Consider the following 27,467-nt stretch of genomic DNA (forward strand, 5'->3'; position numbering starts at 1 on the left):
CCCTCCCTCATCCCCATCCCAATTCACAGTGGAGGACTAAGGAGATTCAGAGCAGGATCCGCAGGTACGAGAAACACCTTCCGAAGATTTTGCTCTCCTTCCTTCCCTCCCTCTTGCCAATTCCCAAGGCCCGAAGCTAAACACACTCATGCAAACACACAAAGTCCCACTCCTTTCCCACACCTGTTTTTTCCACATCAGAGCTCACTTGTAAGACATCTGGGCTCTGGGAAGAGAGAAGGTATCCAAAGTCTGTTTGAGAACACTAAAGTGGGGAGAGGCCGTTATCCTAACCTTCCACAAAGGGAAGTGACTATGAATCAGACACCTAGCTCTTCTCCCTTCTCACCGTAGACTATTTTCACTCCTTGGCCTCTACCTTGTCCATCAACCAAGAGCAAACATGTTAGCACACTCCCACCTGCAGCACGTGAAAATGGGCTCTGTCCAACATCCCTCACCCAGCTACAGGGGTGTTGGGGGAGTGGTCCCTGAGGATCAGCAAAGGGTTAATGCAGAGGGAAAGAGGACAGAAGAGTTCAGCTTGAGCTCTGATTGGGGAGGCACAGGTTTAGAACTAATGACCTTTTAAAGTTTTTGTCTCACATGATTTTATCAGGGGCAGTGAAACAGATACCCTTTACTGGGGTCTCTGCTGATTATAGACACATTCTTGCTAACTGGGCTCATCCTTAAAAGAAGCCCTGCCAAACTGGGAAGGAGTTGAAAACAAAATTATTAAAGGAGCTGAACAAGGAGTAAGAAGAGCTGGTGCAAGAAGAGCTGGTGGCTCCTGGGATGAATGCCACTGAGCCATTTGTAAAGTGCTACTCTGACATTGCCCATGTGGGATTATTGCTTCTCCAAAGGAGGAGCAGGGGAAGGAACAGGAACATGGAAATGGGTATGGTATGGTATTGCTTTGCTCACTGCTCAGGCTGATGGGCAAATGGAGCCAGGGGTTAGCAGCACCAAAAATAACCAGGCAGCTCCAAAAGATTCAGTGAGACCATGAGATATAGAGGCACTCACCCTCCCAGCCAGCTGACCCCATGGCCCAAAGTAATGTAGAAGAGGCCCACCCCCACCTCATGTTCACATTCATAAATTTCACAAGCAATATTTTGGAGCACTGGAGGTTAGGCCTCAAGAAATGAGGACAGGCTGGGGCAGAGGGAACAGGCCTGCTCTGCAGAACCAAAGGACAAGCTTGCTTAGAAAAAGGCAAATCAAAGCATGGCTTAGCAAAAGAGGAAGATGACAGTGTAACTCTCCCAGCTGCCTGACTTGGAGCTCTCGGGAGATGATAAAGGGAGGAAGGAAGGAAGGGATCTATCACTGAGGGCTTCTGAGCACCCATACTTAGAAGCACACAGCAGCATCCCCTCAAAAGGGAACCAATACCCCTGACTACTTTGTTCCCCAGAAATACCACCATCCTGATGGAGAGAAGTGTCCCTCAGGGGAGCACATTCTCACATCAGTGACTTGAGCTCAGAAGTCAGTGTCCAGCTGGTGGCAGAGGAGTGAGTGTCCTCTCTCATCAGGCCTCTGCGCATCTGCCAGGCTACTGAGCATACATATATAATTCAGGGGCTGGGACCTGGGTTCTTCCCTTGCCCCTTCACCTTAAGTGGAATGGGGAGCAAAAAAAACCTAAACCACAATGACCCCCAAGGGGAGTCTCTGCCTCAGTGGCTCCTGGAACTGGCAGGGTCCAGCTGATTCAGCTCCGACTGGTCCAGAAGTTCAAAGTCATCCCCCTCAGCATCAGTGTCCAGGTCTGAACTGGGGGCCCGGAGGACACCTCTTGTGGCTCTCCGGGGAGGTAGGCCAGCAGGGCCTGGCTGGGAGGCCCCTGACAGGGCCAGCTGGATCATGCCCTGGGAGACCAGGCTAGCAAGGTTGCTGGTGAGATTGGATCCTGCAGGCAGGGCGCCAAGCAAAAGCTCCGGCAGTGCAGCCTCGTCCCGGCTGGCAGGGGGGCCCTGAGGCTCCTCGGCCCCTGGTGGGGAACGGTACATCAAGCTGGGCATCCCGATGCTGGTATCGTCCTCATCATCCAGGCCAGCAGGATCCACATTAATGGAAGGGAAGTCTGGAAGGTCTCTGGCAAAGGATTCCTCTGGATCACTGTGACCATCTAGGTCTGGGAGAACAGAGGAGTGTCTGAGACATGGCAACTGCCTGGCCTTCCTATGCCCTAGCTCCACCAAGTCATCTCCAAGTAACCAGATGTTTCCACCCTGGATTTCTGGCACCGGTCAGCTTTCCCCCTCCACTTATAGACTGCTGTGACCTCTACTGGCCAGAGAACTCCCCCTTTCTTCCTCTGCTATGTCCCCCATAAGCCGAGAATCTGAGGCTACTAAGGGACTGAGGATTTCTAGGAGAGCAGCAGTGCCACCTGGCTGGAGCCATACCCCTAAAAGCTGCTCTGCCACCTGATCCACAGCTCAGAAAACAGGAAAAGCGGGGGCAGTATCCCCGCTGCCCAGGAAGCTGAGAGGCAACAGTCAGGGCCAATATCAACTTGGGTCCAAGGTTCCTCTACCTTCAGAGCCTTCTGTTAGAGGTGTCTGGCCCCGTGAAAGATTGAATGTGCCGTTGTCTGTACAGGAGACCTCAGCATCCGAGTGCTCAGAGTCTGTGATGGCCAATTCCCTGGCAACAGTAGAATCATCCAGCTTAGGAAAAGAAAAGACCAACACGCCTGAAGAGATGGTGCCATTAGAAACGAGCGCAGTTCCCTAGTTACAGCTTCACCAGTGAGCTGGCCCTAAAGGCTACCTTAAGGCCAACAGTGTAACCAGGCATGCATGGGGACTTGAGTCAAAATCTTGACCCCTTTTAGGCTGCTCCCCCAGGGAAAACACCCTTTTTCATCAGTCTTGAGCACAGGAAGGAAAGCAGTCTTGGGTGTCAACCAGCCACTTACTCTTAAGCAAATAATTGATCCAGAGAATACTTTTCACAAGTGGCCAGGAGGATACACACATTGCCTGACCTAAGGCAAGCTGGGCTGTTTAAAAAATGATCACGCCAGTTGCAGAAGTTCTGCCATGATGGCAGGGGTTAAAAGGAGGCATGGAAGAGGGTGTGCTGGTCACCATGCTCAAACTGAGATTCTACATACAAAGTCCCAATATAAAACTAGCTTCTCTCCTCACTGCTCTTGGGGCAGTGAGGTCCTTGGAAAAGGGCAAGAAGCTGGGTCCCTGGAGAGCCCACAGGGAGCTTGAAAACCTGGTTACTGTCTAAACATGAGTGCCAGATGGTTAAAAAGGAGCTAAAAAAAACTGGGCAGCGATGCAGCTCCCACACCCAAGATACCTGAGGACAGAAGGCAGCAAGCTCCTCTTCACTGTCACTGTGGTTGTCCCCAGCACGTTCTGGGTGTAGACCTCTGCGGCGCACTATGTGGAAAGAGCAAAAACGCCTTGACACCTTCCCTTGAGGGGAAACCCCTGTCCCCTTTGGATTTCAAAGGCATAAAATCAGAACACGAGAATGAACCCCCTAAGCCTACATAACAACGCCTGAGGGAGGAGCTGCTGAGCCTAAGTGGCAAGGTAAGCTGATAACACAGGAGAAAGATCTCTCTTCCAACATCCCTCCCTTTTTGTTCTGGTCAGATGATCAACTACCAGGCTTGTCAACAACTCTCAGGATCAGCTAGGGACAGACCAGATGTCAATGTGTAAAGCGGACACTGTCACAGAGAGGGCAAAGGGAGATGCCCCACCTGGGCTGAATCAGCCTTTTGAGGACTGGTACTATTCAACTGGCTGCGTTAGGGGGAGCTGGGCCTTGGTGCCCATGTGCAGGGCTCTTAGAAGGCCAGGGTTTAATGAAAACCCAACCTGACCATACCATAGAAGAGAGGGAAAAGTTCGCACGACTGTCACTCGTGTGTTGGAAGATCCTGGGCTAGTACACTTCTGGCTTCTGAAGCCAGTTTTAAATTACTTTTGGAAGGCAGCTTTCAGTACTGAATGGAGACCGAGCTTAGGAGTTTGAAAGACCTGCTCTGCCATTTACTAACCGTGAGCTTCAGTTTCCTCAACCAGAAACTCAACCAGAAAAAGATAATACCACCCTCTTCTCAAGGTTGTTATAAACATTAAATAAGACAACGTATGCAGAGCAGCCAGCACATGGGACGTGCTTCATAAAAAGAAGCTAACACTGGGAATGTCTTCACTGTCTGTCTTTTAGTTGACTTGGGAGAACTTTTCTCGTTATTTGTTTAAAATGGGAGCGTCTAGAATTCCAAACGGGAAAAACTAGTAAGCCTGCATAGATTTCCCTGGAATAGAAGGTCACTTTTACCACCAACCCCCCACATACCAACCACATCCCACTTCTCCATGTTCAAGGACCTATTATGTCAGACCTACGGGCTTCTCCTTCTCCTCCCCAAATTGTCCAAGTGGAAGGAAGCTTCCCCTTGACACTTACATTGTCTCTCTCTCTGCTTGGACATCATGTAGCCACGGACACTGAAGTCCAGCCGCTGCAGAGCTGGCTTCAGTCGTACATACACTCGATCCCACAGTCGGTGGTACACAGCAAGAGGCCACATCATGACAGTGACAACTGAGAGGAGTGGGAAAGAGTGGCAAAATGGAGAAAGGGCTGCATGAAACAGTCCTGACTGTCCCTCTGCTATCGTGTCCTTAGGGCTTGGACACACTAAATTCTAATTCTGCTGGTCATCTTCACAGATGTGAAGGTTCCGGAGGGCAGAGACTTCCGCAGTCACCTACAGGGCTGTGCATAGCAGAGCCCATGCTGACACATCGAGGGCAGAACCAGGCAGTGCTGTCACTTGCATATGGGTGTTGCTGAGCCATAAATAGGGCCAAATGGTAACAATGCCTCAGCAAATACACAACAAATCATGTGAGCTTCTGATATATAATGGCCAGGGCCATCGCTACTCAGTTCTTCCAGTCTCAAGCAGACAGAGTTCATGCCAATATGAAGCAACTAAATTTAAAGAACTGTGCTCCAGGGGGAAAAAAAGTGCTCCAGGGTAAACAGAACCTAGTAGAGGATCCCCTAAGTGTTATGTTCTACTGCTATACAATACACTGACTCTAAAAATTCCCTCCTGAAATAGGGACAGACAGTCCTTTATAGCTGGTAACACAATATATGTTAGTGGACCCGCATCAGTTTCTAAAGCTGACTTGGTAAGAAAAGGACTTTATATGTGGGGAACCTGATACAGGTAAGAAGAAAGATATTTTCATGACACTAAACAGGACATGAAAATATAAAAAGGTCATTTCCTGGAGAACCAAAATATAAAAGTCCTCTCCCTAAACCCAGAGTTAGCTATGGCTGGAAAAGCTATGAGGAGGGTAAGCTTGTGGGGGAGGTATATACCATACTTACGAATTAAGTAGGAGAGCAGGAGCCCAGGGATGTAGCGGCCCAAGACAGCCAAAAAGGTCAGTATCCCACAGCTCAGCAAGCAGAACTGGGGGCGTCAGGAAACAGTATTAAGCTTCTGCTATACGGCAGGGGACTGGGTTGGGCATGGGGGGCGGCTAAGATGGAGATGTGATAGAAATGATTCTTTATGACCTCTGAGTAAAGCATGGACATGTCAGAATGACATGTACCTAGCTACTGTTGCATCCAGTGGTGATTCTGTTTGGGAGGAAAGGGAGGATGTCCACTTCTATTCAAACTCTTCTCACATGGCTAACCCCACAGGGCCGCACCTTTCATGCTGGCAAATTGGTTTGAATAGGACTCAGCCAAAAGTTCTCTCTGAAAACAAGTGTTGGTGGTGGGCTTTTTAAGTCAAAGTAAAATAAAATAAAAAACTCAACCACCTACCACATGTTTAATGACACAGAATGCACACAAGCAAGCTTTCTTTCCCATCTTGGGGCAGGAAGATGGCCTAATCTAAGTAGCAAGCACCCAAAGAAGGAATCATCAAGCTCTTGCCTTAGTCTTAGTCAGAAGCCCCTTCCTACAACTTCCCTTGTCTATACAAACACCATGGTCTTTTCTTTCTTGAAGGAGGGTAGGTAGTAAAAGGGCTGTTTCAGTTTAGCATGAACTGAACTGAGAGCCAGAAATGAGAGTGAAAAAGGGAAGAGTCTTACCTTGCCTGGGTTTTGCTTTTTGAAAAGCAAAAGGTTCCTTATGAAAATGGTCCCACTAACCCAGACTTCAGCTACGTGGTAGCAGAGCTCGGGCACGCTGAGCAACCGAGGGTGCACAAAGCCCCAGCTATGAGAGAGAGAAGGGGGAGCTGTGAAAGGAGGGTGTTGAACGTTCCCCCCACATCTCACTGTGAAGGCAGCCAATCCTTCCGGTTTAAATAGGGTCTGGGAAGTGGCTAGTCCTAGTTGCTCTGGAGGTGAGCAGAGCTTTCTTCTTGGCTCACCAGGCTGAAACTGGAATTTAAGGACTAGGAGGGCAGACTTGTTCTGACAACTCCACCCTATGAGCAAGCAGCCCAATCCACGTGTGTAAACCTGCCACCAGCTCCAAGGCCCTTTGTGCTTAAAAACATCTTTCCTGGGCTCAGACCATTGCAATTCACTGTGACTGCAATGCAGGGAAAAAAGTAAAGCACAGTCTGATACCACTGCTGCAGAGGTGAGAGGCAAAGGATGTGCCCCTGAGAGAGAAAACAAAGCAAAACCAAAATAAACCATGGCAAAGAAAATTCTTTGGGTCAAATATATGAGATGAATGAATTGAGAAATGAAAGCAGGAGCTGTAAGCCACAAGGGGAATCTTTGGCTTGCTGATGCCAGGAACCACTGTGTTTTCTGACCAGGAACTTGAAACAGCCAGAGGTTACAGAAAACACTAAATGACCTGATATAAAAGCCAGGAGACAAATGAAGTAAGTTGCCTCTAAGTTTTCATACTAGAGCTGAATAATGCAGCCAATTCCTTGGTTATGTCAGGTTATGGGGCACTGTAATGCTTCTTTCTCAGAAACATCTTTTGTAAATATCAGAGGACACTAGCCATCTTAACATATTCCTTCCTGAACTTGAGGATTTGTTAAAATGATTATTTGCAACAGACTAGGTTCTCAGCTTATACTTTGTATCTAGAACATGGAGTTAACAACCTATAACCAGAATATTACAACAAGAGAATCAATCAGAGCAACAAAAAGGGATTTAATTAGTGTTCCATACCTCTCATTGTCTAATGCGTCGGGTCTTGGCACTACAATATTAAAACAAACACCAGCATTAGTTGGTAAGGAAAACTTAAACATGAAAATGTTAGGCTGTTGGTCTGATAGCTCAAGTTTTAATGGGTTTGGGGAAAAGGAAACAGTAATAGACAATAAAAAGGAGACACCATGTTATACTGCCAGAGTTAGGGAGCTGCAGACAAGGGAATGATGGCTGATGCCTGCTCTTTTCTCTGGTGGGATGGGGTGGGGATCCAAATGGAGCATTAGGGCCCCTTCTAATTACTACAGTTGAGAGCCAAGGCGCACATAAAAAAAGGTCCATCCCACCCCTCAAGTGTGTCTGGGTTGCGCGTACGCATCAATGTGTGCTAGGTTACGAAGGCATTATATGACTACTTCAACTCTAGAAACCTGCCTATTCTCTTTAAAAAGAGACCCATTAACTACAATCAATGATGTAAAGTCTTTTGACATTCACTAGCCATAAGACAGGTGGGTGAACTACCTGATTCCTTGAAGTCTCTCCAAAATAGGATGGGAATGTATTTAAAAGCTGTATACTCTGGTTTGAATATTCTGCCAACACTTCAAAATTACCATGTCCGACCTACATCAATTTTCCTCTCTCTCACTCCCCACCCAAACCAACTGCCCTGCCTGACGTTGCCTACATCTAACTGTAATGCCACTGCTACTCTCCTAGCTTTGAAATCCCAAAGCTGCTGTTATCCCTTACTCTCCTAACCTCTATTTATCAGTTTGACGTGTCTTCCTTCTTCACAGCTCTCCAAGCCATCCATCGTTTGTTTCCACTGATACCTCTCTGACTACTTCTCACACAGATACAGCCAGAGTCTCCCTTCTTCGCCCTTTTCTCTTACCATGTGGTTGGGTAAAATGCTATCAAATTAATCTTTAATATCTTCTCAGCATATAGCTCTAATAAAAGAATTATCAGGGACCACCCACTATCTATAGAATAAAGGTTCTAAGCCTAACTTAAAGGCCCTTATAAAATCTAATCCCAACACACTTTATTTCCTAGCACTCCCTTTAATGACCTCTCCACTCCTGTGAAAATGATCAGTTCCCTGCCCTCAGGAGATGCTTTGCAGCTTCTGGTTCCTCAGACTAATCAAGCCTCTGACCCCCATAGAAACCCACTTATCTCTCTACCTGTCCAAATCTTTTGTTTCATTCAAGGCTTGAGCTAGGGCCAAAATACATAACAAACATACTGATCACATACTGCACTGTGACATCTCCGGTGCTGTTCTGTAACTTTTCTTATGTTTATGTATGTATCATCTTGGATAAAAGGAACCATATCTTAGAGGACTTTATCTAAGTCATAATACCTAACTTAGTGCTTTGCAAATAAACAATTTAAAAGAAATTCCAGAAGCAAATTGATACTGTCTTGGTAATGATGTAGTACCCAGTGAGGAGAATTATTTTTTAACAACTTGAGGACTATTTATTCCTCAGGCCAATTATGAGGGCAAGAATATCTCAGGTGGCGGATACAGATTTCCTAAGCTTAATAAACAATGAGAAGGACAGAACTCAGCTCTAAGGAACTACAGAGGGGGCACTAGCCCTTCAAACGTCTCCTAAAGCAAATAATTCAGACTTCAAAAGATATTCCCAGCTCCACATACTCTCCCCAAACCCCCTAAAACTAAAGGTAAAAATGACAGAAAAGCCATTTCCGGTTCAGATTGTTCTAAATGCTACCAGACTTACCTTTTATTTCAGGCCAGATTTTGCTCTTCCATTGATCTATACACACAATGATCATTGAGCTGAATGCAAGTAAAAACACAAGGCGAAGGGATGTCAGGGCAAAGAACCTAAAGAGAAGGAAGAACAGAAGATCATTATCCAATTAAGCTAATTTCAGAAAAGACCATATGTGCACCACTGGTCCTGCAGTAAATAGACTTAAGTGTTAGTTATACACCTTGGGAAAAATCACTTAAACTTTCTGGACTTCAGCTATTTCACCTATGGTGCAGAGATAATAATTTGCTTCTGTAAAGGCAGAGGACTAAACCAAATAACCTCTTAAAGCCCATTTCAACTTTCAAGCCTGTGATTCTATTAATATCAAGGAGAAATTCATTCTTTGTTTTTGCCATACAGCACGGCTTGTGGGATCTTAGTTCCCTGACCAGGGATTGAACCTGGGCCCTCATCAGGGAAAAACGCAGAATCCTAACCACTGGACTGCCAGGGAATTCCCGAAATTCATTCTTGTACTGACTAAGTTGTTATGATGAAACATAACAAATTCTAAGTTCTACCAAATTAGACCCTGGTTCTGGGCAACAAACTGACAGACATGCACTAAACAGCACCTAATTCAATTAAATATCCTTTTACAGAGGAAGGAACTAAGGCTCAAAAAAGTAAAACGAGTTGGTCAAGGTCACACAGAAAGTGAGCACTGAAGCTACATCTAAAAGCCAGTTCTCCAGAATTAACACCAACCCTTCTCAAACTCTTCCCAAAAAATTGAAAAAGAGCGAACACTTCTTGATTCATTTAATGAGGGCAACATTACTGTGGTACCAAAGCCAGACAAAAACACTACAAGAAAACTAAAGTATATTGATACCTATGAATATAGATGCAAAAATCCTCAATAAAATATTCAAAACGCATTCAGCAGCATATTAAAAGGACTACACACCATGACCAATTCCTGGGATTTACTCCAGGAATGCAAGGGTGGTTCAACATACAAAAACTCAACAGTTGTAATGTATCACATTAAGAGAATAAAGGAAGAGCTAGTTCTTATTAGAAGGCATCAACCATAAAGAGATATTTACAAAAAATCTGGGAAATCTGAACACTGACAGTACATCTGAAGATATTAAGGAATTATTGTAATTTTGGGGCTATGATGTTATGGAAGTTATGCTTTTAAAGAGTCCTTATCTTTTAGAAATACATACTAAAATATTTATGAATGAAATGATATCTGGGATTTGTGTCAAAACAATAGTTTGGCAAGGGAAAGGGTGTGAAAGAAGAGGAAACAAGATTGACTATGAGTTGATAATTGCTGAAGCTGGATGATGAGTACTTGAGATTATTTATGCTATTCTCTCTACCTCTATATAGTTAAAATCTTTCACAATAAAAATTTTTTTTCAAAAAAAGCTAGTTCTTATGAGTCTTTCTATGATCCAACTCTAAAGCCTTTAGGGCAATGCCCTGTACAGTGTCTGTAGTCCAGTGACGTTACCAGACTGTGAGGAAATAAGTATAAAAATTGAAAGTAAGAATTCAGCAATTTGACCAAGTAATTTTGAATCTAAGGGTATATTTGGGCTTGTATTTTGTATGCATTTTAAACATATCTAGTAACTCATTTATACTGTATTTTACAAAAGTACTGCTCAGAAATAGACTGGGGAAAACGACAACACTAGTCCTTCACTGCAGATCGTTTGAGAAACAGTGTTCTAAGATCTTGAAGGAAGCCAAATGCATCACAAGAGGCGGTTCAGCAGGCATGGCTCTTAGACCGACTTGAGTTTGTTTCTCTGAACAGCCACTCTGAGTTGATGACCTTGAATAAATTAGCTTGGCCTCTTTAAGCCTCAGTTTCCTCATCTATATGTGATGTTAACAATAACAAATCAGGAGACTTTCCTGGTGGTCCAGTGGTAAAGAATCCACCTTCCAATGTAGGTGACACAGGTTTGATCCCTGGTCGGGGAACTAAGATCCCACTTGCCGCGGGGGCAACTAAGCCTGCGCACCACAACTACTAAGCTCGCGCGCCTCAACTAGAGAGAGAAAAAAGCACACGCCACAACTACAGAGAAGCCCACACACCGCAATGAAAGACCCCTCATGCCTCAATGAAGATCCCACATGCTGCAGCTAAGACCCAATGCAGACAAATAAATAGTTTTTTAAAAAATAACAAATCATGCAAGATTATTTGTAGGTATTAGAAACAACATACTTAATCACTTATAGAAATATCATAGTTGGGCTTCCCTGGTGGCACAGAGGTTAAGAATCCGCCTGCCAATGCAGGGGACACGGGTTCGAGCCCTGGCCTGGGAAGATCCCACATGCTGTGGAGGAACTAAGCGTGCGCCACCACTACTGAGCCCACGTGCCACAACTACTGAAGCCTGCGCGCCTAGAGCCCATGCTCCGCAACAAGAGAAGCCACGAGAATGAGAAGCCTGCACACCACAAAGAAGAGTAGCCCCCACTCACCGCAACTAAAGAAAGCCCAGGCACAGCAACGAAGACCCAACACAGCCATAAATAAATAAATAAATAAATTTATTTTTAAAAAGGAAAGGAACAGAGAACTAGAAAAGCAGCAAGAAAACAACTAACAAAATTCAAAAAAAATCATAGTTGATCTTGCTAAAAAGACAAGAAAATACAAGGCACCTAATGTATGTCCTATTCAGTTTTACAATGTAGAAGTGTCGTTAGCTATCATCACAGCAACTGATCAAACAAGAGTAAGGATGACCAAGAGTTGGTTATAAATGACCTCTTCTCTCCTCAACACATGACCTAATGACATATTCACAGAACACCATACTAAGAGTATAATCCTTACATTAAAAAAAAAGCTTTATCTGTATCTATGAATACGTATATGCAAGCAGGAATTGTCAGAGGAACTTTAATTTTGGTCTCTAGACGTTTCTGCACTGTTTTCAATAAACATGAATCTATGTCACATAATTTTTTAAACTATACAAAGAATGAGGGATGGAAGAAACCAAGAACTTAGAAATCCAGTCATCAATGACAACCCTATTCCAATATTTCCACTCCATCACTTGAAGGATACTGTAATTATATATGAGATTACAGAATGAAAGTAGTTTAATAGATTTAAGCCTCTAGAGCTGCCCCAGGCCATTAATCTTCTCTCCAAAGCCAGTTCATCATCCCAACAAACAAGGAAATTTAACAAGGCCAAGAAGAAGGGCTCGAGGGCATCCTGCTCCCCAGTGCTGCTGCTTCCATGTCCCAGCAGCAGGATGTGTGGCACGACTGTTTTCTCTGGAGTACTTGAAAGGGCTCTCTGGGGAGGCAATCCAGGCTGTCTGCAATCTCTGCTTCCCAAATCATGATTACTAACACAAATATAAACTGGGGTAGGGAAAGGATACTAAGCTCTCCTAAGAAAGGTCAGTTTTCCAAAGATGATGGCAATAAAAATAGTGTTTCTCCAAGAGCTGGACTATTTTAGTAACCTGTTAGAGCCCCCACCTATGCTTCAACTCAGTTCAAACATTTATTAATTGCCTATTATATGCTGAGGCCTTGTGGTAAGTAGGCCAATTACAGAAAAGAGTAAAACATGGACCATACTCTCAAGTGTATTTATGTCAGTACGTGTTTGTAATATAGCATGACAAGTTAACGGTAACAAAGAGGACATCTAAGCTGGGATTTGAAAGATTAATGGTAAGACAACAGGGCAAAAGGATGCGGGGAAAGAGAGGACATTCAGATAGGGAGAAGAGCCAGCTGGAATGACGTATTTAGGGAACTACAAGTAGTATGATAGAACTGGAACTTCAAGAACAGAGGGAGGGGATGAGTATGGGGAGAGAGGCAGAAGTCAGATCATGAAGGGCCTTTCATGACAAAGGGTACTGGATTTTATCCTGCAGATAAAGTTGAATCAGCAAAGAGTTTTACAAAGGGTATATTTTCTGGATCATGAAGGCTCAAACTGTGCGCATCTTCTTGAACCAGATTAATCCTGGTCCATAATTCCATTTTAGAGCCAGATATAAGATAACCTTTCCTTGAACAAGCCAATGCAGAAACTTAAGAGGAAGAAGAGTTTTTCTGTGTGGTGCAAAATAACAATTCTTGGAAAAATAGCTTCTTCCATATAGATAAAATCTTAATTAATGGAAAGACCACCTCAAACCACGAGTTACCTCTCCAAGGTAACCAGACAATTAATATCAAATATTATTAATTCCCTTAGGGGCTCTATCAAATATAAAAGAATATGGATAAGTGTGTGCTCCTTTCCTTCAGCCCTCAATACTAAATTCTTAAACAAAAAGGAAATATCAATCTCAGGTGCATGTGTTTGGGATATACTAAAGTCACATTACACTTTTATTTTATGGAGGTAACTTGGAAGCCTACCTGTAAAAAAACCTCTGCAACTATGTACAAGGACAAGACAAAATTAAAGATAAAGTACTTGTGAGATTGGTATAGGTAAGGAATGAAGAAAAATAAGGGAGGATTCCTCTGGATTAGTTTAGTCCTGCAATGTCTATTCACGCAGGCCAAAAAATTCACATGCAGATATGTGTACAAGTTTGATAAGACAACATGCAAAACATTTTTCAGCAACTATAATCAGCATGAGAACTTTCCAATTTAGCAAAGATAACTACAAATGCAGTCAACTCTGGATATTCACATGTGAATTATTTAATTTGGTTACTGCCCATAGCCCATTACTCCTTCTACCCATTGTAGGCTCACAATAGACTTTTCCTTAATGATATTTATTTTTTCATATTTCTAAAGGCAAGCATGTTTACAGGAGAAATTTTAGAAAATATAATTACTAATTAAGGAAGAAAATAAAAATAATTAGTACACTATCACCCATATGAAACAGTCTTGTCAATAAAAAAAAAAATTTTTTTTTTGAAACTAAATCTGATCAAGACTCTAGATTTAGCTACCAATTTACAGGAAATACACAGAGGAGCACAGGGGAACATGTTACGCCACAGGGATGCAATCAGCAAAATTCAATCTGTAGGACACTTTACAGGACAAACTGGTTTCTTCAACAGATAAATTGCAGAGGAAAAAAGACTGAAAGGGAAGCAACAGAGTAAAAGAGATGCTAAAAACAGAACAATCGGTCACAATATGTGGACTGCATTTGGATGCTAACCCCAAAGAACTGTTGAAAAAACAAAGTGACATTTATGAGAAAATTTGAACACTGACTGGAGCCATTAATTTTTTACATGTGATAATGGTAGTGATTTTTTTAAAAAAATCTTTATTTTTCAGGGTCACATACTGAAATACTTAAGAGATTAAATGACATGACGTCTAGGATTTCCCTCAAAACAAGAAAGGAAACAGAAAAGAACTGGGGTATGGAAGACACAAAATTGGCCATGAATTGAAAAATTTTAAAGCTGGGTACAATTGTAATACATACTATTATTCTGACTGCTTACATATGTTTTTAATTTTCCATAGTAAAAAGTTTAAAAAATAACCTATTATCTACACACATACCCTAAAATGGCAACAGAGGTTCTTCATTTAAAAAAAATTCAAATATAAAAACTCCATGGAAGTATATAGAATATCTGGTTTAAAAACCTCCTCCTTCATTTAAAAATACATAGGCATGTTTTCCTTCATCACCAGAAAAGCACCACAACTTGAAAATGATTACATCATACACAGATACAATTAGGTGGTTTTTTTTTTTTTTTTGGCTGCACTGGGTCTTCCTTGACGCACGCGGGCTTCTCTAGTTGCGGTGAGCAGGGGCTACTCTTTGTTGCGGTACATGGGCTTCTCATTGCAGTGGCTTCTCTTGTTGTGGAGCACAGGCTCTAGGCGCGCAGGCTTCAGTAGTTGTGGCACGCGGGCTCAGTAGTTGTGGCTCGTGGGCTCTAGAGCGCAGGCTCAGTAGTAGTGGCGCACAGGCTTAGTTGCTCTGCGGCATGTTGGATCTTCCCAGACCAGGGCTCAAACCCCTGTCTCCTGCATTGGCAGGAGGATTCTTAACCACTGCGCCACCAAGGGAAGCCCCTACAATTAGTTTTCTAAACCTTTCCCTAATTGAACTGAGATGTTTCCAATTTTTGATGTAATAAAGCTGAACTAATATCACTGAGCATAAATCTTTGACCTTATTTATGATTAACCACTTTAAATAGAAGTACTAGGTCAAAAAGCATTAACTTTTTTTTGGTAACAGTATTATTGAGATACAGTTTGCATACCATAAAATGTATCCTTTCAAACTAATTCAATGTTTTTTAGTATATTCAGAGTTGTGTGACTATCACCATTATCTAATTTAGAACATTTTGATCACCCCAAAAAGAAACCCATGCCCATTAGCAATCACTCCCCATTTCTCTCAGCCCCTGAAAAGGTAATAACTTTTTAAGTATCTTAATACATGTTGCTAAATTACTTTCCAGAAAGTCTGTTGAATTTATGTTCCTATCAACAATAAACCAGTTTTTCCATATTGTGCCCGGAATTAAATACTATCATTTTTAAAAACCTAATAGGCAGAAATTAGTAACTCACTGCCACTTATATTAGAATTTTTTATTACTAATACGTAAAAATTTATATATCCATTGATTTATTATTATTTGGGTTTTTTTGTCATTTTATAAACCGTCCATCCCCTTTATTATGGGCTAAAATCCAATTAATTATCAGTCTAAATAGAATACTCCTTGGAAAAACAATCTGGTGTCCAGAAAAATCATGAGAAATTTCAAAAATAAACAATTTTTCTGAGGTCAAATATACCATGGATCCTCATCATTAGTACAGATAAATTAAAGTTTGTTATAATCATAAACAAAAGAAAGATCCCAAGTCTATTTTCAATCAAAGAAGATACTATTTCTGGGTTCCTTTGTTATTATGGAGTAAGCTTCTCTCAGTGGCACTTCGAACAAAGCATCCCATCCTATAGGGACAGAAAGCCCACTATTGTACAGCACTTGTGGCTGTCTGCTTAATGAGCCAGTCACTGGTAAATCAGAATGAAAAAAAATTAACCCAACCAATATCATGTAGAGATAGTTGTTGCTTGCACAAAACCAGAAATGAAACCAGCTAGCTGCAAATGACCTACCTTATGTTAATGGACAGAAAACACCCAACCTATAAAAAAATAAATAAAATAAAATTCAAAAAAAAAAAAAAAAAGAAAGCACCCAACCTTATAATCAGGAGAGATAAAAACTGATGGCAAAAGAGAGGCAAAAAAAAAAAAAAAGCAAGCCAAGACATCTCTGGGAGTCTTCCTTGCTATCAAAAGCAACAAGAACCCTCCAAAACTATCATCAGAAACATTTGCTCAATAGATTTCATCTGAAATTTGACGTGTAGATTTTTTTTTTCACAGAACAAATGTTTCTACTTAAATAGGCCCTCCCTTCCATCCCCTATCTCTCACTATTACTTTTTACTCAAATTCTAACTTTTAAAAAATATTTATTTATTTGGCTGCGTCCGGTCTTAGTTGCGGCACACAGGATCTTTAGTGGCTGCATGCGGGATCTTTTAGTTGCAGCATGTGGGCTCTTAGCTGCGGCATGCGGGATGTAGTTCGCTGACCAGGGATCAAATCCCGGCCCCCTACATTGGGAGCACTGAGTCTTAACCACTGGACCACCAGGGAAGTCCCTCAAATTCTAACCTTTTAGATCAGCATTGCAGTATACCTTTAATCACTTCTCCGGTCATTTTTTTTGGGGGGGGGGATGGGGGGGATTGGTTAACTCAGACTAGTGACTGTAAAAGCAGATCCCAACAGAGATCTTAACAAAAAAACAGCTTGTGGATTGCTCTAAATCAATATTCCTAATTTAAAGACCATCTAGAATCACAGACTGCTAAAAACTGAAAAGGAGCTCAGCAGTCATCTAGCCCTCCTTGAACCATATGTACTTCATAGGAGGCGGTGCGAGGGCTTAGAGTTCACACACATTTCCAGGGCTCCTTTGTCCTCCCCTTATCTTATGAGTCAAACTAAAAAGTTACTGAAACTCTTCTTTTCTGATCCTGTCACGACAGACTCTTGCTGACTCATATTCTTCCCCCAAATCATTCATTTACAGGTGGTGCTGAGGCTAATGAAAATATAGACTATTGATAAGGAAGGCCTGACATTTCTGTTATTACACTAGAGAAAATAACATATAAGTGGCCAGAAGCAATATAGGCTGGAAGATCTCTAATATGATCACTATAACTTTTCTGGAACCTGAAAATAAGAGTGAAAGCCTTGAAATACTATAGGAGCAAGGCATCTACATCTATCCCTATCTTTTATGTTGTTTTTTATTAATATGTAAGAGGGCACATTCACAGGTATGGAAAAACCTCAAATGAGAAGACAGAACACTGAAAGTTAAGAGCTACCTACCTGAATTCTGATGATTTGTTTGTATTCCTATCCAGTCTTCTAATACCTCAAAATGCATAAAACACCTCAGTTAATGACATATCATTATTCAAAACAAATAATGAAAGAAAAGTAAAATGTTTCAGATTTGATTTTTCTCTGACCTGAGCTAACAGATCCACCTGTGTTTCCTAAATTGCTTTTTTAAATAAAGTGAGAACAAAGCAGTTACTCTTCAACATTCCTAGGCAAAACGTCAACACCCACATTCAATTTGATGCTATTGGAATGTGAAGTCTAACTTTTATTTTGAACCTCACGCTACCTTCCAAGGAAGCTCATTTCCTGAAACAAACAATCCTGTGAATTCCAATGCTAAAACTACCCTAGCCTCTGGGGTCAGTCATTTTGTACCCTTCACAGGTATGAGTCCTCTCCAAAAATGGCATACCCAATTGCTCTTTCATTCTCAAGAGTCACACCCTCATTTTGCTACATCTCTCCCTCAGCTACTTAGAGCCTCATGGGAACGTAACACGAGTAACTGCATTCTGGATACACAACAGGCAAGCTACCAGGAAATGCCAGAGATAAAGACCAATCACACTGATGCTTTAAGAGACTCAGAGTAGGTAAAGGGGATCTGAGTGAGATTCTAAACACAGCATATTAGTAAACTTAAGTATATACTATTGGGAGCCAGTAAATTAAAGATAACTAACATTCAAAGATGTGTCTCAGTCAGAGCGGCTCCTTATGTGCAGACCTCAACCCCACATTCTACTTTGAAAATCTCTCTCAGGCAAGGGGGATGTGGAAAGCCCTCTCATCAAAAATAACAACATACATGCTACTGATCTATTTGCATTAATAAACCCTTGGTTTCTCAGGATTCATTTAAATCCTGATAAAGTTTCTATGTATCAGTCACACTCTGACACAAACTGGTTTATGATCAACTTTTTCCTGGGAGTACAAACCCAATGTAGGAAATGAAGTTCTGACTAAACGGTCTGGGGTTAGAGGTTGGGATGGGGAGGTGAGAGGAAAAGAAGAAAAGGTCATTTTGGAAAATGCTCCAGAATGAGGTGCTACAGTTTTGACAGACAGCCAAGGAGAGAAGTAGGCACCTGGGGATCAAGGAAGAAACGCTACCAAAAATAAATGAAGGGGCTTCACTGGTGGCGCAGGGGTTGAGAGTCCGCCTGCCGATGCAGGGGACACGGGTTCGTGCCCCCGTCCGGGAAGATCCCACATGCCACGGAGCAGCTGGGCCCGTGAGCCATGGCCGCTGAGCCTGCGCGTCCGGAGCCTGCGCATCCAGAGCCTGTGCTCCGTAACAGGAGAGGCCACAACAGTGAGAGGCTCGCGTACCGCAAAAAAATATATATATATAAATAAATAAATGAAGAGGGGCAGGGGACACGGGTTCGAGCCCTGGTCCGGGAAGATCCCACATGCCACGGAGCAACTAAGCCCGTGCGCCACAACTACTAAGCCTGCACTCTAGAGCCCACGAGCCACAACTACTGAAGCCTGTGCGCCTAGAGCCCATGCTCTGCAACAAGAGAAGCCACCGCAATGAGAAGCCCGCACAACACAACGAAGAGTAGCCCCCGCTCGCCACAACTAGAGAACGCCCACACCCAGCAACGAAGGCCCAAAGCAGCCAAAAATAAATAAATTAAATAAATTAAGGAAAAAAAGAACCCTCTTTAAAAAAGTCATGAGGGACACAAAATAATTTAAAAATAAATGAATGAATGAATGAATGAAGAATGCTGTAGAAGTTTATCATCAAGTTTGCTCAAGACTCTAGAAGCAACAACTGCTGTGTCACCTCTAACCTGAGTCTCCTTCAAACTGTGAGAGGATTAATGTAATAAGCACCAGTGTGTCTTCCTGTCAATGAACTTGGAATTATTCATTTTGCTCCAGCTCACTGAAAGTCTTCTTTCAGACAAAGGATAATAAATGTTTTGGTTTTAAAACCAAGAATTTCAAGAGGAAATGTATTTTTAGCAAAAACAATTTTGTTTTGGAAACACACACTTTGTTCTGTTTCAGACTTATCCAGAACAGCTTTATTTCACTCAGCTGTAGAAGCCACCGTACACTTCAGTTCCCTTGGAATCTGATCAATAATACTTCCCTAGTTATTAATAAATCCAAACTCTGCTTGGCAGATCTTATGAAGACCTAAGTCCACTTTAGGTGATGACAACTCAGAGAAGCAGCAGCTCCATTTTCACAGAGCATGACACAGACAGATTCTTACAGCATACTTGTAGCCCCACTTTTCCAGCTCAGGAAAATACACACACTATTAGATACCCTCAATTTCCCTGGCTATAAACCATGGCTAAGGATGCCTCTCTAATTCCCTGTAACAGGGAGGACTTGCCGTCATACGTGACTTTGAAACGGGTGAAATCTCACAATCACTATTTCATAACTGTTCTTTAAAAGCTTACAATTTTCTTTCAAGTTGCAGCTATGGAGGCTCTCACGGACGCTCAGACTTCGCAAACTTCCCGAGTGGGCGAAAGGATATCTATCTAACATGCTAATTCAGATCGCTCAAGTTTGTTTTCTTATCGCACCTATGTATACCTTTTCAAGAGCTCACGCCCCACGCATCTACCCCAATAATAATTACTAAAATCCCTGGAGACAGTCTTCAAACCACTGTTGAGCAGACAAGAGAAGGGAGGTGATGGCCTTAACGGGACACAGCTTCCCCTGGCTAAAATGAGGCGCCCTCGCTCACTGCGAGCGGCTCAAGATGTTACTAGAAGCTCCTGCCAGATGTGCGGGGCGAGGATGCGGGAGCAGGTAAAGCACGGGAAACAACTGGAAGGCCCTGGGGAGAACTGCGGTGCCAAAGCCGCAGGCGGGAAGCAGTGGAAGGTGAGGCAAAATTAGGCAGGTATAGGAAGGAGCCGATGCAGCGAAGAAAATAAGGGGGGCGAGAGATAGAGCCTTAGAGAAACCTGACGAATTCGCGCCTCGGAGGGTTTCCGAGGATCCAGTTCTCTCACCAGAAAGCCGCGTTCAGCCCCAGGCACCACAGGGCGCTCCTGGCTGGCCGCTCCCACACCAGGGCTGCCTGCACCCGGCTCAGCAGAGGCTCGTAAGGCCCCAGCACCTCCACCAGGGCCCGCTGCGCCGCCTCAACCTGCTGGTCACGCTCCCAGGAGCCTGACATACTGCGGCGGCCCCTGAAAGTCTGCCCCGAAGCTGGGCCTGGGGCCACGGCCACCCCCTCAGCCTCCGCCATCTCCCCCCGGCAGCCACAACATCCGGGGCCACGGCTCGACAGTCACAATAACACCAACTGCGCAAGTGCAAGATTCGGCGGGAAGGCCGCTTCCCTCCACAGTGCGCCTGCGCGTAGGGTCTAACTCCTGTCCACCCAGAGGGAAGAACGCTGCGTCAAAGTACGTCCCCGGCGCCCCAATCAGGAGCCGCGCACGCGCAGTCTGCAAGACTGAAACCAAGTGATTAAGGAAGTGCGGTCGGCAGAACTCAGTTCTCATTGGAGCGAAGAATGTTCGTGGGCGGAGCGAGTTGTTTGGCGCCTGCGTCGTCCGGCTAGCGGGCTAGCGAGCCGCGGCTGGGCTGGCGGGAGCGGCTGCAACGCAGGTGCCTGAGGAGCGATGCCGAGGGAGATCATCACCCTCCAATTGGGCCAGTGCGGCAATCAGAGTGAGCGAACCTCCGGCCCCTCCACTAGCCAGGTTCCTTAGGTTCTATGGGATCTCGCTGTGGGATCCTGGACTCCCATCGGCCCGTCCCAGAATCGTAGTTCTCCGAAAGGCAGGACATACCTGACCCAGTGTCCAGTTGCCCAACCCCGAGGGGCCGTCCCCTGCTCAGTCGCTGACATACAGCCCTTTCCTCTGACACGGGAGACTCCCGAAGCTTGACTTCCTATCCCTGGACCCAGGCGCTCAGTCCCCGCTCCTAGCTGGAACCTGCCCAGACCTAGATATCCTCTTTCTCCCCCGCCCGCCCCTCCCCCCAGTTGGGTTCGAGTTCTGGAAACAGCTGTGCGCCGAGCATGGTATCAGCCCCGAGGGCATCGTGGAGGAGTTCGCCACCGAAGGCACTGACCGCAAGGACGTCTTTTTCTACCAGGTGCCCCCAGCGACTTGGCCAGGGCCGGTAGTGGCCCAGGGGGCCTGAAGGGAAGGGCAGTGGCTTGGTACTGGAACCCCGCTGGGCAGAGGAGCCAGGGCGGCTGGCTTGAAGAGGGAGGGCAGGCAGGAGCCAGAGTTGGGAGGACTGGAGGAGTGGGTGGGCCCGAGCTTATTGGGCCCGATCCTGGACTCCCCTTGACAGGCAGACGATGAGCACTACATCCCCAGGGCGGTGCTGCTGGACCTGGAGCCGCGGGTGATCCATTCCATCCTCAATTCCCCCTATGCCAAGCTCTACAACCCAGAGAACATCTACCTGTCAGAGCATGGAGGAGGAGCTGGCAACAACTGGGCCAGCGGATTCTCCCAGGTCATTTGCTGTTCCCTGGCAGAACAACTCCATTCCCGTGTGGGGACAGGCCCTATGACTTCCTAGAGAGAGATGAACCAGATGGAGGATGCGTGACTGTAGAGAGAGAGACATGGCTGAGGGGAGTTCTAAGCCAAGTATGTAATATTGTAAGAAACTGTACTAGCTAGTGCTGTGTGCCAGGCCATACTAAGTGCTTTACGTATATTAACTTATTTAAATCTCCCAACAACCCTATAGGTAGATTCTACAGGTCCACAGGCTCTGTGGGTTTCCAGAATTAAAAAAACCCTCTGAAACCAAAAGACGATTTATAACAACTCATTTAGCAGCAAAACCAAATGTCAATGGAGACAAGTTATTTTATAGTTTCTTTGCAACTTATTGTCACTACTCATAACTTCCATTGCAGAAATATTAATGTATTTGATTAGCACCCCTCAGACCCCCACTAGCATTTTACTTGGTACGTATTATACATTCTACGTTCCCTTCCTAGATCTGAAATACTTGAATTCCAAAACGTAACTGGCCCCAAGAATTTTAGATAAGGAACTGTGGGCCTGTATTAGTACCTTCATTATACAGATGAGGAAACTGAGGTATAGATGAAGTAACCTGCCCAGAGTCACCCAGCCAACTAGAACTAGAGCTAATATAGGAACCCAGGCAGTCTGGATGTAGAGGGCCTGCTTGTAACCGCTAGGCTGTACTACCTCTCAGTGCAAATAAAAAGCAGGACCACTGTGCTCCTAAAAAGGACTTTTAGGTGCTATAAGGAGAATCGAGGGTGGCTCTTCTGAGGTCAGAGTCCTTGTCCCTTAGTCCTGTCCCACTCTGACACCCCCCATGTCTGTACAGGGAGAGAAGATCCATGAGGACATTTTTGACATCATAGACCGGGAGGCAGATGGTAGTGACAGTCTAGAGGTGAGTGTCTCAGGAATGCTGGTGGGAGCCAACATGGGGAAGGCTCAGCAACACCCTTTAGAAGCCACCTGTTAGGTACGAGACCTTCCCATGTACCCTTTGCATTGGTCAGAAGCCACAGGGCCTTGCTGGAAACAAGGCAGGATCTCCTAAGCTGCATATGTGTGGCGGGGAGGGAAGTGGAGGAGAGGGCCTGGGAAGATAGGAGTCCAAGAAATTATGAGATGGGTCCAGTTTGAAATCCTGCCACTAGACATGTAGACACTGTCGGCCCCTTCCCCATACAGGGCTTCGTGCTATGTCACTCCATCGCTGGGGGAACAGGCTCTGGCCTGGGCTCCTACCTGTTAGAACGGCTCAACGACAGGTAAGTCTGTGTTTTGAGGGGCTGGGAGGATTTGGTTTCCCAGGTGACTGGGAGGCCCTCCAGATAAACCTTCCTATTTCCTGGAGCAGGAAAGGGCCCTTCTGTTCCCTCCTGTATTGAGGAAAGACAAGGTACAATGACCAAGAACCCAATCACACTCCCAGTGGTTGGAAATGGAGTCTAGCATCTCAGCCTTAGATTAAAATTCAAGGAGTATGGCCGGTTTGGAATTAGAACCCTAGGTCCTAAGATGTCTCTCTACCCTTCCCCGCTTTTGGGTTACAGACTTCCAAAAGTCAAGTCTCCCTTCTCTGCTGTTCTGTGACCCCACCCAAATTTCCCCACCCTGACAGTCATTGGAAGCCCCAAGTTTACCAAGCCTCCAGTCTGTTGCCCTTGACCATCTTCTCTCAAACACCGCTAGGTACCCCAAAAAGTTGGTGCAGACATACTCGGTGTTTCCCAATCAGGACGAGATGAGCGATGTGGTGGTCCAGCCCTACAACTCACTGCTCACGCTCAAGAGGCTGACCCAGAACGCAGACTGTGTGGTGAGTCCTGGATTCTCCCTTCTCCACTCCCAACCTTCCTATTTTATCATTTTCATGCATTTTTAAATGTCCATTTGGGACCTTCCTGTGCCCCAGTCCTGTTCAAGTCCCTTTTGGATGGGTCTTTCTGGCGCCAAGGAAATTAAGCTTCAGAGCCCAGAATCAGGCAGAGCTCCTGTCCTTTCTGGCCCCATAAATCTGTCACCCTCTTCGGTCCCCCCAGGTGGTGCTGGACAACACAGCCCTGAACCGGATCGCCACAGACCGCCTGCACATCCAGAACCCATCCTTCTCTCAGATCAACCAGCTGGTGAGCCCTCACTCCTAGACTCCTTTGGACTGGAACCCCGCCTCGCCGGAGTGCCGTCTGGGGAAGGGAGGCCTCGCAGGACAAGGCCCTTGACACAGCACCCCTGTCCCCAGGTGTCCACCATCATGTCGGCCAGCACCACCACCCTGCGCTACCCCGGCTACATGAACAACGACCTCATCGGCCTCATCGCCTCGCTCATTCCCACACCACGGCTCCACTTCCTCATGACCGGCTATACACCCCTCACCACGGACCAGTCGGTAAGAGCAGCCCGCAGGCCCAGCAGGCCCTGACTTGCCTTTCTCTTTTCCTGCTGCACCCGGAGCCGCCCCGTGCAGCCCCCAGAGGCCCTGCGCTCAGGGACTGGCACAGGCTGGGCGACCTCCTGGCTGACTTGCTCTCCTCTTCCCTCTGCCTGTGGCTCCCTGCAGGGCCCGGGCTGTACGGGGTCTGCTGATGCTCCTGCACAAGGGCATGAGTTTGCTGAGCTCGGGAGGACTGAGATCCCTGATCCCACAGCAGAGGCTCAGTGTGGACCTGAATCTAAGGACACTCCCCACAGAGGCCAAACTACCCCGAGTCTGACGGGGACGTGTGTTGCCTACTGCTCTCTGTCCATGCGTTTCTCGACTGTGCCCTGAGTGCTGGCCTGCCCTGTGGCCACTGTCCCCTCAGGTGGCCAGCGTGAGGAAGACCACGGTCCTGGATGTCATGAGGAGGCTCCTGCAGCCCAAGAACGTGATGGTGTCCACGGGCCGGGATCGCCAGACCAACCACTGCTACATCGCCATCCTCAACATCATCCAGGGGGAGGTGGACCCCACCCAGGTAGGTGAGGCCCCTTCGTTCTACCCCCAGAGCCCACAGGGTAGAGGAGAGGCTACCACCACCACTCCTGTGCCCACCCCAGGTCCACAAGAGCCTGCAGAGGATCCGGGAACGGAAGTTGGCCAACTTCATCCCCTGGGGCCCAGCCAGCATCCAGGTGGCCCTGTCCAGGAAGTCGCCCTACCTGCCTTCTGCCCACAGGGTCAGCGGGCTCATGATGGCCAACCACACCAGCATCTCCTCGGTGAGTCTCACAGTTGGCACATAAGTATTGTCCTGGTTGTGCCGCACCCCTGCTGCCCCTGCTTCTGGCTTTTTTACTGTGGAGATAGCCCAGCCTTGGTTCCCTGGCTCTCTGAGCCATGTTGTTCGCTGAGGTTCTTTGTGACCCCTGCTTTCTGCACACCCCAAGCTCTTCGAGCGGACCTGTCGCCAGTACGACAAGCTGCGGAAGCGGGAGGCCTTCCTGGAGCAGTTCCGCAAGGAGGACATCTTCAAGGAGAACTTTGACGAGCTGGACACGTCCAGGGAGGTTGTGCAGGAGCTCATTGATGAGTACCATGCAGCCACGCGGCCCGACTACATCTCCTGGGGCACCCAGGAGCAGTGAGTCCTCAGGATGGGGACCCTCATCTGCCTTACTGGTTGGCCCAGGCCCCACCTGCCTGACCACCCCCTCAGAGCACAGATCAGGGACCTCGTACCTCTTTCTTATAAACATACAAGTACATGGCCAGGAGACACATGTACTTCTCCTCTTTTGAGACTATTTATGTTTAATAAAGCACTGGCTATAAATCAAGTCACTGGTCTCTTGGAAGCCTTGGAGAACTGGGGGAGGTGGGTGCCTATTCTTTCTCCATCATTCTGACAGGGTCTTCCTCTACCTCCTACACCTTCAACTCTAAGCAAACGGCCTCCCCTAGCTTTTCCTCCCCCCGCCCAGTATTGGAGAACATGGGTGAGGTTGACCCACCTGAGACGTTCCTTACCAGGACAAAAAGGTCCACAAATACTGCCTTGCCCTCTATCTGACACTCCACGTCCCAGTTCCCTCCCACCCCTCCCTGTATGGTGACCATTCCGTCAGGTTCACATTCCCACATCAGAGTGTTCTGTTGGTCGTCACAGCAGCAGGCCTGTGGCCACCACCCTCACCACCAAGCTCTGGACAAGCAGTAGAGTCAGCCCAAGTGCCTTCAATCTTTCTGCAGGCAGAGCAGTGACAGAAAGCCAGTCCGGGAGAGCCCTGGTCAGGCAGCTGGAGTCTAGGACAATCAAATCAGGAGGCCAAATCCAAAGTCTAGACTGTAAGCAGGGCCAAAATGGGCCCATATCTGGGGCACCATAATTGTGTATTCAGGTGGTCTCCAGTTATTTCAAAGGCCAGAGCCTTCCACTTCTGGTGCAAGATTGCAGGGAAGTGGTCAATACATAGTGGCCTAAATCTTCAGGATCAAAAGGGCAAAGGATTGGGGCTGGCCGGGCTCAGCAAGCAGAGGAAGCAGCCCAAGAAAGTTCCTGCAACCCTGCAGGTTGAAGAGCACACAGGAGCTTTGGGTGAACTAAGACTTTTTTCCTTCTTGCTGCCTTTTAGCCTGGGGACACACTTTTCCTTCCACGAACCAATTTATCTTTTATAAAGCTCTGGACGTGAACAAAGTGAGCAACATACAGGCCAGACCTTCATGAACAAAGGGGACACAGGACTGATGGGCAGAGAATGCACAGTCACACGCCAGGTCCTGGGCTGCCTGAGGGGTGGCAGGGAGGCCACAAGCCTGTCACCACCACCGTCAAAGCACGAGCCTGTTGCTTTTGGTTGCCAGGGTCTGTAGGTGACTGACTAGGGAGAGCCAGCCTGGTTGGTGTCAGCCAGCTTCCTCCCTTCATCCAGTAGGGAGGAAGATGACTTCAGGGAAAACCTATGGGCACCGGGTCCCTTCTCAGCTCTACCTCTGACCCCTGCACCACTGGGTACCTTGCCTGGCTCCTGTTCTGACCCTGATGACCAGCCTTTCATCACTTGGGGCATCTGCACGAGTGGCTGGTGCTGAGTAGGGGATCATGAGCTGGCAGATGGGGTGAGGCTGCTATATGTGAATAGCAGCTGGTCCCCCTCCAGGCCACAAGCCATCCCAGGGCCCTCATCTGCAAGACCTAGTTAAAGAGTGTGGAGCCCAGGGGGAGGGAACACCTAGGTAGTCCGGAGTAAAGTTGTGTGTGGATATTACTACAGTCACCAACTCAGAGGGGTGAATACCATCCCTGGGAGGGAGAACTGGACTTAACAAAGATGCCTCCTTTTTCGGACCACTGAGTGTCTAAGCGCAGACAAACACCTCAATGCCAGCTTCAGAGACAGGCCCCTCCCCCAAGGCTATTTCCAGATCACCCATCACCCCACACCAGCACAGCCCCTCCCTGTTCTTGGCCAGCAGCACACCCCAAAGTATGTCAACCAGAGGGCAGCGAGGAGGCCAGGTGGAAAGGGAGGGAGGCCTCTGGGAATCAGGGTAGCAGGTGGTGCTGGTGGTGAAAACTCCCTGCAGTCTGAGAGCCTGCCAGCCACAGAAGTAACAGCGAGAAGAGGGCTGCCGCAGAAGAGC

General features: G+C 46.2%; 2 protein-coding genes across 2 annotated transcripts; one reads left to right on the forward strand and one right to left on the reverse strand.

Annotated features, from left to right (window-relative positions):
- Positions 1–20,693, reverse strand: RETREG3 (reticulophagy regulator family member 3). Its single transcript, XM_022557755.3, has 9 exons — positions 20,399–20,693; positions 8,936–9,042; positions 7,185–7,215; positions 6,129–6,255; positions 5,404–5,488; positions 4,462–4,599; positions 3,334–3,416; positions 2,555–2,687; positions 1–2,149 (listed from the first exon to the last, which is right to left on the reverse strand). The coding sequence occupies exons 1-9, from the start codon at positions 20,635–20,637 to the stop codon at positions 1,692–1,694; spliced, it is 1,401 nt and encodes a 466-aa protein (XP_022413463.1). The 5' UTR covers positions 20,638–20,693; the 3' UTR covers positions 1–1,691.
- A 239-nt stretch (positions 20,694–20,932) lies between these two features.
- TUBG1 (tubulin gamma 1) lies at positions 20,933–25,679 on the forward strand. Its single transcript, XM_022557754.2, has 11 exons — positions 20,933–21,065; positions 21,385–21,497; positions 21,702–21,869; positions 22,731–22,799; positions 23,087–23,166; positions 23,591–23,717; positions 23,941–24,027; positions 24,141–24,290; positions 24,706–24,858; positions 24,941–25,102; positions 25,271–25,679. The coding sequence occupies exons 1-11, from the start codon at positions 21,017–21,019 to the stop codon at positions 25,466–25,468; spliced, it is 1,356 nt and encodes a 451-aa protein (XP_022413462.1). The 5' UTR covers positions 20,933–21,016; the 3' UTR covers positions 25,469–25,679.
- Positions 25,680–27,467: the final 1,788 nt, after the last annotated feature.

The sequence above is a fragment of the Delphinapterus leucas genome, chromosome 19, assembly GCF_059928025.1.
Source record: "Delphinapterus leucas isolate spDelLeu-1000000601 "Yukka" chromosome 19, BTC_Dleu_Yukka2, whole genome shotgun sequence".
Classification (NCBI taxonomy): domain Eukaryota; kingdom Metazoa; phylum Chordata; class Mammalia; order Artiodactyla; family Monodontidae; genus Delphinapterus; species Delphinapterus leucas.